We start from the raw sequence: 13,041 nt of genomic DNA, 5'->3' as shown, positions 1-13,041 counted from the left end.
CATTTGTCAAGTCTTTGGTCTGGTGAAGGTAAAGACTTATCCAACTGTAGTGCTGATGCTTGCAGGTCATAACTGTCTTTTTCTGAAGATGAAAGATTAACTTTCATTTCATTCAGAAGTTTTTTTTAAGCAATCACATGTAGTTGCATAACCCTGTGCTTTGGGATCAATTGCTGACAGAAGTGAAAGAACTTTATTCTTGAGAGGCAGCTTCACTTGAAGATATTGGGCAGCATTCTGATAGGCACTTCTCACTTTCGATAGAAATGAACGGGTAGCCTCTACAGTCATTTTCAGCAGTTGTTTCTCACATTCTCTCCCTACATAAATTTGTGAGTATTTTAACAAGTTGTCTCTAATGTCCAAATCTGCAAGCTGCCTAGCAGATAGCTGACTAACTCCTTCATGATTGATGAAACATGCCAAAAATTGTTGAAAGAGGTCAGTGATACTGTCATGTACTCGATGGATCATGGGTTCTTTCTGTTCAAAGGTGAGGACAAAACTCTTAAACATCGGCAGAACGCTGATATAGTGATTTATGATTGCAAGAGTATTGTTCCTCTGTACAAAAAGTTTGTGAACGATTCTCTCCTTGCGTTTTAAACCCTGGGGAGTCAGCTGTTTCAACTTCAACTTTGTGAGAACATCATACACGTCCTTCTTGCTACCTTTGGAATCAGTAATAATAGTGTTCACCAAACCTTCAAATTCTTGCTGCTTACTGCTCTTAACCCATACAAAGTAGAAAACACTAAGGGCCGAAATCATTTCCACATTTCAAACAGTTACATCAAACGAAGAAAGCCAACGATGTGCAACTCTTTTCAAGAGGAATTTTACACGAAATGCAGCACTGATGGTTTGTAAGTGTTCTTGTAGGTCAGGACTATAATGGAAATCATTATATAAGTCATCACACAGTCCTTCAACATGCATATCAAAGTGTTTGACAATATTTCTTAACCATCGATGTCTAGCAAATTTGGTGCAATATCTCTCAATCTCTTTTCGAATCCACCCTTACTTCCACGCATGTATGCGACAGAATAACTCAAGGATGATACTACATTTTCAAGTGGTATTTCATCTTTCTCCAAGGCTTTCTACACCCCTTGAAAAAGAGTACTAGCATTGACAGTTGTCAGATTCAATGATGAACAATTGACATTCCAATATCTTCAGAGAAATAGGAAACAAGAACACTCAGAACCCTCGTTATTTTTTGCAGTGCATTCATCAAGATTTATTGAGAAAGGATTTGTTTTTAATTTCGGCTACCAAATGCTTGTGACAAACAACTGCTACTCCTTCCTTGAGCTTACATGTGTAAGTGCACGTTGTTCTATTCAAAGAGAGATCATTCAACACTTTGTCATCTCTGGATAACTCTTTAGCCAGGTCTAAAACCTTTGAAGTCATAGTAAATGGTAAATTATTTTCAGCTATGAATGATACAACCATGGCTTCAGCAGTTGCCTTTCGATCTTGATAATTCACATTAGGAAGGGGGGCATCTCTCTTGCCAGAGCATGTTACTGTTTCATGAACGTTAGGGGGTGCACCATACGGAAATGAACATTTTCCTGGGCCCTCTTCATTCCCTGGTAACAAGACTGGCTTACCTGCTTCACCAGAATTAACTGCATATGCATGTTGGAATACTGCAGGCAGAGTTTGGTTTTCCCTTTTTATCTTTGAGGCAGTCTTGTGAGCATCTGAATTCCCATGCTTCATCAAGGCTTTCATTCCACTGCTTCCATACGCGATTGTTTGATTGCACACAGTACATTGTGCTTTACCAGCGAAATCGATTTTGCGAATATAATCAGAGAGAAACGTTCCACTATTGTCTTTTGTTCTCCAACCACTTCCACTGGAATTTGTTCTTGATTCCACTGTCTATTTGCTTAATGTTGGTTCCTCTTTCAACATCCATTATTGTTGAAAAATTATGATTAAATCCACAATCGAAACGGAGAATCAGCTCAGTATAACAATGTGAATTGAACGGGAGCGCAAAAACACTGTGTACGGCCGGTATAGGCATACACATCGCGCAGCAAATGCATGGCCATGCAACCCATGCCACTATCGCATTAGTATTACACTAGACTCAAATACAGTCGTCAGACATTAATGATAACACAAGTCACAAATTTTTGTATAACTGTATTTACACATCAAAAAGTGTTCCCCCGTATTTTGATTTGATTTCCTTACGAAATACAGAAAATCTGTACTACTTTGCACATATGCTCCACCCCTCCCCAAGTCTAAATTGATCTGCTTTCCACCCTCAATTTTAATGATTTTCACCCACATACTTTTTTAGTCAAAAAAAAAAAAAAAATTGCCAGTTTGTTTATTCCCGATTGCAGTGTTCATATTGTTGCCAATTTAGATAGCGGGATGATTACGGTATATACAAGTTCAAAAACCTCACCAAAATCCCAATAAGAAACTATATGGTTGTCTTACCCTTTTTTCTTCATGATTATATATTAAGTGCAATTGCTAGCATTCAAAATGCAGGTCTTGATTTACTTGAGGTCCGTCATCTTGTGACACAATTTGTTCCATTCTTAAGATCTCATAGGCCATGGGTTAGACTCGAGATTTATGATTTTATTTAGTTTATTTAGTTTTGGAGGTTAGGTTTTGTTTGGCTTAACGTGCAGATTTTCCTTCAGAGCAATTGTCGTCAGAGCAAATGTCATGGAACTCGTCATTTAAGATTAGATATTGATTGTGGAACTGATATCTGTTTGATTCTATTGATTATTGTGATATCAGTCGCCAAAGCTGTATCTCACAGGGCCGTATGTATAAAATTCGCACAATTTGTTTTGCTCTTTTTATATATTACTGCTACACAAGACAATTTTGTGTTTCAGGTTTCTACATTGACCTGAAGTCTTGTCAATAATAAAAAAATACTGATCAAATTTGAAATTTTGAATTATTTCATAAAGATATTCTTAGGTCACTATCTATCATTAACATTTTCTTTCGAGAATCTGACATTCTTTCCTTGGATTTGATTGGACAAGGAGCACTATTAGTAAAATAGGACTAGTCGGGTAAAATGTCCAACAAATTCTTTCATGAAACGCTCCCCAGAAAGGCAACCCATTACACCCTAGAGTGGGGTGTTTTTCCATGCTTATACATCCATCATCTTTGTATTATCACTGTAAGTGTATTATCACTGTAAGTTTACCTTGCCAACAACTCAAATCAGTTGCTTTATTTTGAGTATTCTGTATAGATCAGGACACCCAAATTATGTTTTCTTAAAAATACCAGTTCCTCAAGTTGTATACTTTCCACTCTATTGTGAATTTATAACATATTTAAATGAATGTAACTCAAATGAAAACAAGAATGGGCACAAATCTTGTAGAAGAAATGCAAGTTTATTCACAGTTAAAGATAGAGAGCAGTAAATATTACAGCTACCACCAGAAGACAAAACAATCTAGAAAACATTGTGTTTATCATTTTACTACATTTATGTGCACACAAGCATTACTAGACAGCAATTTAAATCCTGGATCAGGAACTGTGTTGTATGTAATTCTCAGGTACCATTCTCTATATATTAGTATCAGTGGCGGACCGTGACCTGGAGGAAACAAAGCATTGGAGGGGCACTGTATTGTTTTTGAACAATGCTGTGCCCCTCCAATGGTTTGTCTCCTCCAGGTCATGGTTCGCCACTGATTAGTATGATACAATTGCTAACTTAGATCTTGATCAGAGATGTTTTGTTAATCACAAATAGCCTGAACACAAGGGAGACACAACATTTGCTCCTGCCACAATTGTTCCTGCGACAAATTATCCAGTCTGTATATCTCAGAAGCCATAGGGTTAGAGTTAGGATTGTAATAGAGTTTTTGGTTCAGAATAGTGCAAAGATAAGGATAAGGGTTAATATTTGGCTTTAATAATGTGCAGATTTACCATCAGAGCAAATGTCATGGAACCGTACAGAAGTGCAATTGACATATAAATGGTATAAAGTTGATTGACATTATATTGCTGCTTATTTCATGTGTATTGATTCTATTAATATTAATTTATATATTATTAAATAATATTTATTGAATTTTATCATTTTTAGTCCTATTTTGTTCTTCATTGGTTGTGTCTATTTAAAGTCTGCAGAGTAAAAGAAAAGAGTGTACAGGGAATAGGAAGAGAAATGGGATAGGGAGATGGAGAGGAGGGATGGAAGGTGAGAAAACATAAGAGTGAGAAAAATAAATGAGGGGAGAGAGGAAGGGAGGAGAAATTTTGAGTGGTGGTGAGAAAAAGTAAACAATGTAGATGAGGAAGAGGGGCTGACAAGAAGATTAGACTTTTTTATAGAGATTTTGAGGGTATGGGCTGAGTAAAGAATACACTCAATAAGAGAGATTGACAGAAAAGTGAAGAGACTTAATGGACATGTTACTGAAGAGTTAAATATGACAAAACAAGTTGCCTTGTTTAAGAGTAGCAGGACAGAGAGAGAAATCTCTAAGGCAATGTGAATGAAGGAAGAAAACAAAAAAGATGAGTAAATGGAATGAAAGTGATTATGTGAAGTGCGTGATGAAATGAGAAGAAAAAAGAGAAGTATGCAGAAGAATGAAATAATTGGAAAGTTTGCTATTATTTTTTTTTTCATCCCAATTACAGTGCATTTTCAAATAACTCCCTCATCAAACATCTGCTAAAATGCCAAAGCTGACAACCACAATATAATTCTAATGAAATTAAATGCATACATCGAGAAATCTGGCACAGATGCCAAAGTCATTGAAAACATGAACAAATTTAGGAATAATTCCCTAATCAAAGCAGATTTTAATGCAATATCCCTTTCTGTCATTTTTCATCAAAATACAGACAAGAAATTGCTTATTTTTCACAATCATGACGATCAATAAATTTCAACTACCGGTATTTAAACTTTTGAAATTTATATCTTAGCTCAGGAACATTGGGAATATTGAGATCTGACAGATCAATGTGAGTAGTATTACACCAAATTATGTTCCCTTTTACCCCCTCAACACGTGGACCAGTTGTATATTGAAGTAAACACAATTTTTATTGCCAAAGCTTTAAAAACAAACAGCTCTATTCATATTGCAACTATTACTTTTGTGATTAGCACTACAAAACCATCTTGATTGCACTACAACAACCCATACTATGATACCAATTCACATTCACCAATATCAAAGCACAGCAGATTGCTCTAAGAGATATTGCAATTTATCCACAAACATGACCGTAAATTATTATTCTTTAAAAAAGAAACACAATAAAAAGCCTAATTATCATTCATTCAATTGTAATAACCATAATCTAGTAAAACCTAGAACAACTATGTACTAATGAGAAAAAAGTACATATGCTATAATCATTTCGCTATGGCCAATTTGCAAGGAATGCCAATGCTGAAAAAAAATTGTGGGATACTTGAAATGTCTGCAAGATTCATTTTGGAACACCTGGTAAAATTATATTTCCATTATCAGTGTGAAGAAAAAAAAAGAGTTTCGGAATACCAAGCCTATAATATAGGCGGAAGCTGCAGCTTTTGTCTTTTCCTTTATATGAATCTGATGCTGTTACGCGAATCACCAGCAATAGCCTGATACGGAAGACTATGAATACTTTCATTTTCTTTTCATCGACCAGGATTCGGTGCACGTTTTACATAACAAAACACTGCCACCAGACATTCATCTATTAAAGAAAACAAGTAATGCAAGACCAGACCGTATAGGCAATGGCTGCATCCATGTTTCATAATCAATCGCATCAAGCTATTGCGGACATTAAGATAACAGCAACAAACTTGTATAAAGGTTTAAAAGACAAAAGCTGCAGCCTCTGCCTTGATTATTGGCTACAATATACCCAACCACAATAGTGCAGACAACTTACCTTTAGAATGAGGCACTTGTGTACATAAACACAGTAGCCAGATAATGATACCTTATGCAGCAATGAAGCCATTTATTAATGATACTGCAGAACTACTTTCAATACCGAAAAAAAATTATCAAAGATTTCACGTTATGAATGGCCATTTTTTTTAAATCTCATTAACATTCCTTGCAAATCCAGAGCATGTTATTTCAAATGGAACGTAAATCTTCAAAGCAAAAATATCCCTTTACCCCTTTGATATAGTACATATTATGTAGATAAAAATCAGAAAATAAATTCAAAAATAATTTTCATTCCATTATTATACACAATGAGTGCCAAAATATACATATCACTGATTCATAATTTTCAATAAAGATTATTAATATATTGTATCACACCTAGTGGCTGCTTCAGCTTCACTATGATTAAAGTTGTACTTATGGCAGCACACACAGTCCTAGCTGTTGCAATACATCAAACACAGCATTGGTTTTCAACTCGATATTTCTGGTCCCCATAGATTTTCTTGTAATGAAATTGAAGGATTTATTGGCATTGGCATCCACAGGATTCCTGCTGAAAGTATTGCCAATTTAGGGTCTTAACCATTCATAGTCACATTTGATTGTATATTGTGATCAATGCATTAAAATCTGTTCTACAATCAAGTACTATCCTTAATCTAAGCATTACGAAACATTTGTAAATATACCTAAGACTAAGAGTAACTAATGGGTAGTCAACCAGTGATATTCCATACTAAATATTGTATGCACACTGACACTTTTAAGAAAGGCTGAATTCCAACTGAACACTTTGTGAAATTGCCTCATTAATTGTTTTACATCTACAGTTTGTGGACCAACATCCCAAGCAGCCCTACTATTTAAATAAATTACAACGATCTCATTATCTCTGCCAGGTTTGGGGTGTTGTTTTAAGGGGGTGTAGAAAATAACAGGGAAATGTGCATTTAAATTACTGCTATTCTAAACTCCAATTTGCCAGTTATAACTTACCTTTTCTCCACTTTTACAAAACGAGAAAGGATTACAGTAACGTTAATGAAGAAGCATAATCCAAACTGATAAGTTTATCCTCAGCTCTCTGAATGATACAAAATCATAATCTCACAGATTCATTACAATAATAACATTCTGTTGATAATGAATGCATCACTGATATTGACTTCATAATTTGTTCTTTAGAAAAATCCTACATTGTACTGTTCTAGTTCACATTTCACTTTAAAGTCATTAAACATTAATGGATTTTAAGTTCTTGAGTTGTACCAGTAAGCCTAATGGGGACTTCTCGACTTAGTAACGTTAAATCTATTTATCTAGATAAATTACGCCTAGACCTTGTCATATATGTATGATGTAGCTAAACAATTTTTTCTTGCAATCATACAGAATAGTACTGTCCACATACTCTCCTAATACAGACATTCATTAAACAGTGCTTCATAAAACTTTCTTGTTCATGTGTGCCTTTTTACAAATTTTGTCAAAGGTGGTGGTGAAATGTCCTTTTTTTAAATATATTTTTGAGCTTTCTTCTCACATCGATAGATACAGTACATCCCTACTTTTTAAGGACAGTCTTTCTCTTTACATATATGTCCATTAATTTTTACATGGATTTATACACTGTCAAGCCTGGCTCAGATAGAGAGAGGAAAGCACCAGAAACTAATGAAGTATTGTGTATATCAAAGTATACTGTATGTATCACACACCTGTAGGAAAATAGCCTAAAGTGTGGAGGTTCAACTGGCAGTGGAAGGCCTAATGATGAGTATAGCCTTGGAGAATGTGTATCTATAAGATGCTAAGGTGAGGATTAAAATAATGAACCTTGACGAAAATTGTGCATTTTAAATAAATTTACATTAATTTGGTTTTAAAGTCACAAACAATAGCAATTAGGTTTGTTGAACTACTTTGTCAGATGAATCTGCAGTTGTATCATTGTTTTCATTTGAGAGCTTATATTTGATTGCAATTTTCTTTAATTCCTTGTGGGATTTAAACCTTATTTACCCATCTACCTTATTTCCTTAACCCTTTGAACCCTGAATTATTTGGGGCTGTCATGAACCATACCCTGAATTATTTGCACATATCACCCACATTCACAAAATCCCATGATTCGAGCCCCACGGCATGATCTCCCACCACCAGTACTTGGCCTAGCCTGGTCTGGCTTAAGTTGTTTGGCTTCCTGTAGACCTAATCTACCAACAAAAATATCTGTAGTGTCTGTTTTATCCACAAAATTACTGATTTGACTGAAGTAAGATTATTGATGGCTTCTTGCCACATAATACGCCATCTATTACCGCATATTCCACACAAGCCTCCTCAGAAAAGCAGTATGTTTTGGCCATTTTTTATGCTAAAACCTGAAATCAATGCCAATCTTGACTGAATATCCCTAAATGTACTGGAGAGGTGACATCATTTTTAAAAGAACACCCGAAGCCATGTTTTTTCATGTCACATGGCTTCAGGCTGGTATTCAGGCCTATTGGGTATTCACTGCGCGGCCGGTATTCCAGCCTATCAGGTTCAAAGGGTTAATTACTTAGTACATTGCATCACTGCTGGAAATGTAATTAAGTTGAAAACTCCGAGTCAGGGAGGGGGGGGGGCAGTGCCTTGGATACAAGATACAGATATTTTTGGTAATCATAGCAACAACAACACCAAAACATTATTCCATTACATATCTGAGCCAGGCTTTGGGCTTCATATTTCTATGAAAGGAAGTCCGCAAATGTTTAAAGTGTCACATGACATATAGCACCTCATGCTCTGTTTCTTTTTATACATAGAGGGCAATATATTTTTATCTTTACAAACAGGGCAAGAACAGAGTTCAATTTTGGTAAGACTTTGAGGAATTTCAGATCCTTTACAAATAAATCTTAAAAAAAGAATATATTTCCCTATACAAATTTACACCAAAATCATTTCATTTACAATTTGGACAAATAATTTACATATGGACCTCATTGTTCCAATATGGATGGTCCCGGGGAACAACTTATTGTACATATTTAAACGGTAAGCCCTATGAATTTGTTTTGTTTTTTTTACTTTACATATATCACATTTCTCTCATGTACATATATGCACAACATATACCTATCCTTGCAGACTTTCTTTTGATTCTTTTTACATCACACAGAAATGGACAAATTGTTTTAATGGACGCCTATATTGCACAAAACAAACTGTAATGTGTACATTTCTTTGTACGGAAAAATATAAATATCTAAATTTCCTTCAAATCAGATTTGAATTACATATTTTTATTCATAAATATATCCTTTGCTGCTAGCTGCTGTTACACACATGACACATTTTCATTTCATATTTCAGTTAGGACAATCATATCACTGACCATTATCAGCTTTTTACTGCAAAACACAAGAACATTCATATACATATAACTATTCTATAACACTAACAAACATTAACATTTTTAGCCATAATGAGCATAAAGAAACAAAATGTTGACAATGGTTTGGTGAAACAGTCAAGACATTAAATTTTTTTAGTACAATTATTTGCCAAAAAATGTAAATCCTCAATTCCAAGTAACATATTTATATTATCATATTTGCAATTAAGTTATCTCTGCACACAAAATTCTGAATTGAAATTTCCTGTAGTTTAAGTAACACTTAAAATTTCATAATTTGTAATTTGCAATTACAGGGCAAACTAGATTGGACATTCTCAACAGAAAAAAATCACCAACCCAACGATTAAATAAGAAATAAAAGAATCATAATAGCTTAGCAGCACACATTCTCCCACACATTATTCATCTATATGCAAATCCAAAAATAAACTCGACTAAAACTAGATAAAGTTTTCTGCATACATATCACTTTCTATTCCAATCAAATCAAAAGATCAGTTTGTACCACATGATATGATACTACAGGATATAATTTTTCCCCTACTTATCAATTTACACTTAGCATTTTAGGCACTACACATACATGTGCTACAATTTTTTTCTTCATATTTGCACAATCTCACAGACACTTATTTTTTTCCTTTTTAATTTTTTTTTCAATTTTCATTTTTTTCAAAACCATTTCATAGTTTTTACATCACACCAAAGGCTATCATGTTACAACTATTTACTACGGTATGATTTTATAGTGAGAATACAATTTGCCAGCATTTTAAAACTTTCATTTTCAATTGAGCTGAAAAAGACTCCACAAATTTCTGATTTAAATAATTGAAAGACACAGTGCAAATCTATCAAAATCATTCATTTTGTCTGGATATATATATATCCTAGTATTAGTAAGGCATTTTATTACATTTTTTCAACTTTTTTTTTCATTTTGACATTAATTTTTGCAAACATCAAAGAGCAGTGATATTTTATAACCCATTGCAAGTTCATTCATAACCCACAAGTAACTGCATTCACAGCCATTGCAAAAGCATTCGTACAAATAAAGTACACATGCTATATAGCAAATTATTCATTGAGATTTTCACACTGATGTGGGTACTATGTGATGTGGAATGTTTCTACTAGTTTTAGTTTTAAATTATTTCAGACTTAACCCTTGGCAAGTTTTATTCCATCTATTAGCGTTTTCTATTTCAGAGAGACAAATCTTCACAACAGTACTTTCTACTTTATTCTCAATTCTCTCTAATGTCTTGAACTGTTGCCACTGTTGTTATTTTATCATTAATATCATCATAATCAGGAATACTACTATAGATGATGATGGAAGTAATAGTCAATATCTAACTCACTGTCAAATTTGTCCTAATTACTGTTTTAAATATCCTGATCACCATATTCACCTAAATCACATATTTTGTCTAAAATGTGCTGTTGATTTTGTTTTTTTTTATAAAGAAAAGATATATTTGAGTTAATTATGTAGAGTATCAATGTCTCTCCTAGTCAATAAAAACATCAACTAGATACTAGTTATCATTCAAGGGAGACTTTTGAATTCTCAAATTTATAACCTATGTATTTGCTTTTCATTAAATCATGAAAGCTGTCATTTTCTTTCTGGTTCAGGAATCGTTTCCAAGTTTATAATGGTCGTATATATTGTTTAAGGCAAAAGCAATTGAAAGTTTGAAATGACATCTTGGAATGGTTCAGGAATTGTTTCCAAGTTTATAATGGTAGTATATATTGTTTAAAGCAAAAGCAATTGAAAGATTGAAATGACATCTTGGAAAATATACCAAGGTTGGTCCATGCCATCAAGTTCAAGTTGAATAAATGAACAGCTAATGGATGGAATCATTTTAGGGTACCTTCTGATGAACAAGGCATTCTGGAATGGATGGATGAATGAATCATGGAATGCTAAATAGGTTTCTGAAAAACAAGGTTAGATGAAAAAAAAAGGCACACAAATCAAATTTTCAGTAGCACATTTGAGATGTAATTGGTAACAGAGCAAATGCGAGTTAAGATTGTGGGAAATTTTTGAATAAAATATCAATTGAGATATTTTGTTGTGACTTCAGAAAAAACTGACATGTTCACTCTTAAACACTTAAGTGGCAGATCTGGCCAGGTAAGATGTGATCCAATTTTGTTGGCCCATCTGTTTGTGCACAATATAGTGGGTTAATCCAGCTGGATCTGTCACTTCATTTGATCAGTTTTACATTTACCTATTGATTTGTTGATGGATGAGATATGTCATCCAGTGGGGTGAAAATGGCCATGTCATATTTTGGTAATGGGAGAGATGGGAGTCCCATAATTCATGATCCCCTGTATTTTTCTTTATAGGTCTGTCTTTGAATGAAAGAGATTTCAATCAATATTAAATATGAAAGCCAGCGTTGCTGAAATTTGCCTTTTAGAAAATATATGTTTGATCATAGTGCTTCTGAAATATGATGTACTATTATGATTTCATTTTATTATATTAAGAAAGTATGTATGTTTTCTCGATCAGGAATTCTGGCTTTTCTAGCTTTCCACACTTAAAGCTCTTTTGAATCAATCTTAAATATCTATTGGCTTGACTCAGTTTGATTATAAAGTTCTTGGGGATTAAAGTTGTACACTTTGGCAAGAAAAGGTTTTGGAGTAATCTACTTTGGTCATATCCTCACATATAATAGCATAGAAATTTACATGATTATCACACACTTAGTGAGGTTTGATTCCAATGATTTAATTGATATTAAGAATTGAAATCAAGTGCCACCAGGTAAATATATAAAGAAAAAATGTGGAATGTGTGTAATAAGGCTAAAGCAAATTTGAGTTTCCTACCTGAATTATGACATTATCGTACAATACACAGCTATGAGACAAATTGTAATTTCATATTTTCACTCCACGATTTAAAGCAACATCACATGATTTCTGTGTGTGTGAGAAATATATTTGAGTTTATCACTGATTGTATTAATAGTAGACAACATGGCATGCGTAATCATCAAGGCCATATGTGGCACTGTGGCTGGATACTTGAAATCATCCTCTACGTCTAGCAATAGGGGGCAGTAGATCATCTCCAGGAAAATGTAGTCTTGGGTCCAAACTCGGGAGCAGACCGACTCCGAGATGAGAAGCTTGATGACAGCTGATCAGATGGAGGAGGAATGCTCATTAACTGACTGCTACATCCATCTTGCCCTGTCTGCTGAAATAGAGAGGAAATGACAAAGGATGGGTGGGAGAGAGAAGGGGGAACACAGAGGAACAATGAGCAAGAGAGGAAGGGAAAGAGAGAGAGAGTAGAAAATGAAGGAAAAAAATCAAAACAGAATAGTAACAAGTGGAATGCCTCTGGCCGTCTCACCTGCATCACGCGATTCAACATAGCAGCAGTGCTGACTTTGAAAACTACTATAACTCGCAAAAGAAGTTCAGTGATACTTGGTTACTCTTATTTCCACGTTTTATGAATTAGACCAATACACTTACAGAGATAGGATGGCAATTCAACAAATACCCCCAATGCGGCCAAAGTTCATTGATCTCACATGACCTTTGACCTTGATCATGTGACCTGAAACTTGCACAGGATATTCAGTGATACTTGATTACTCTTATGTCCAAGTTTCAAAA

At 34.3% G+C, this 13,041-nt stretch overlaps 1 protein-coding gene across 4 annotated transcripts in view; it reads right to left on the bottom strand.

Moving 5' to 3' along the window:
• Positions 1 to 11,450: 11,450 nt before the first annotated feature.
• Positions 11,451 to 13,041, bottom strand: part of LOC121408989 — a 37,907-nt gene continuing 36,316 nt past the window's right edge. For 3 of the 4 annotated variants that reach the window (XM_041600749.1, XM_041600752.1, XM_041600751.1), the window contains one exon: positions 11,451 to 12,613. In XM_041600749.1, coding sequence (XP_041456683.1) covers positions 12,479 to 12,613 — 135 coding nt within the window. In that variant the 3' untranslated portion in view covers positions 11,451 to 12,478. The remainder of the gene's footprint in view (positions 12,614 to 13,041) is intronic. The other variant, XM_041600750.1, reaches the window with a different exon arrangement.

The sequence above is a fragment of the Lytechinus variegatus genome, chromosome 2 (genome assembly GCF_018143015.1).
Source record: "Lytechinus variegatus isolate NC3 chromosome 2, Lvar_3.0, whole genome shotgun sequence".
NCBI classification, from domain to species: Eukaryota; Metazoa; Echinodermata; class Echinoidea; order Temnopleuroida; family Toxopneustidae; genus Lytechinus; species Lytechinus variegatus.
The sequence above is the reverse complement of the archived record's forward strand: the minus strand, read 5'-3'. Positions and strand labels throughout refer to the sequence as shown.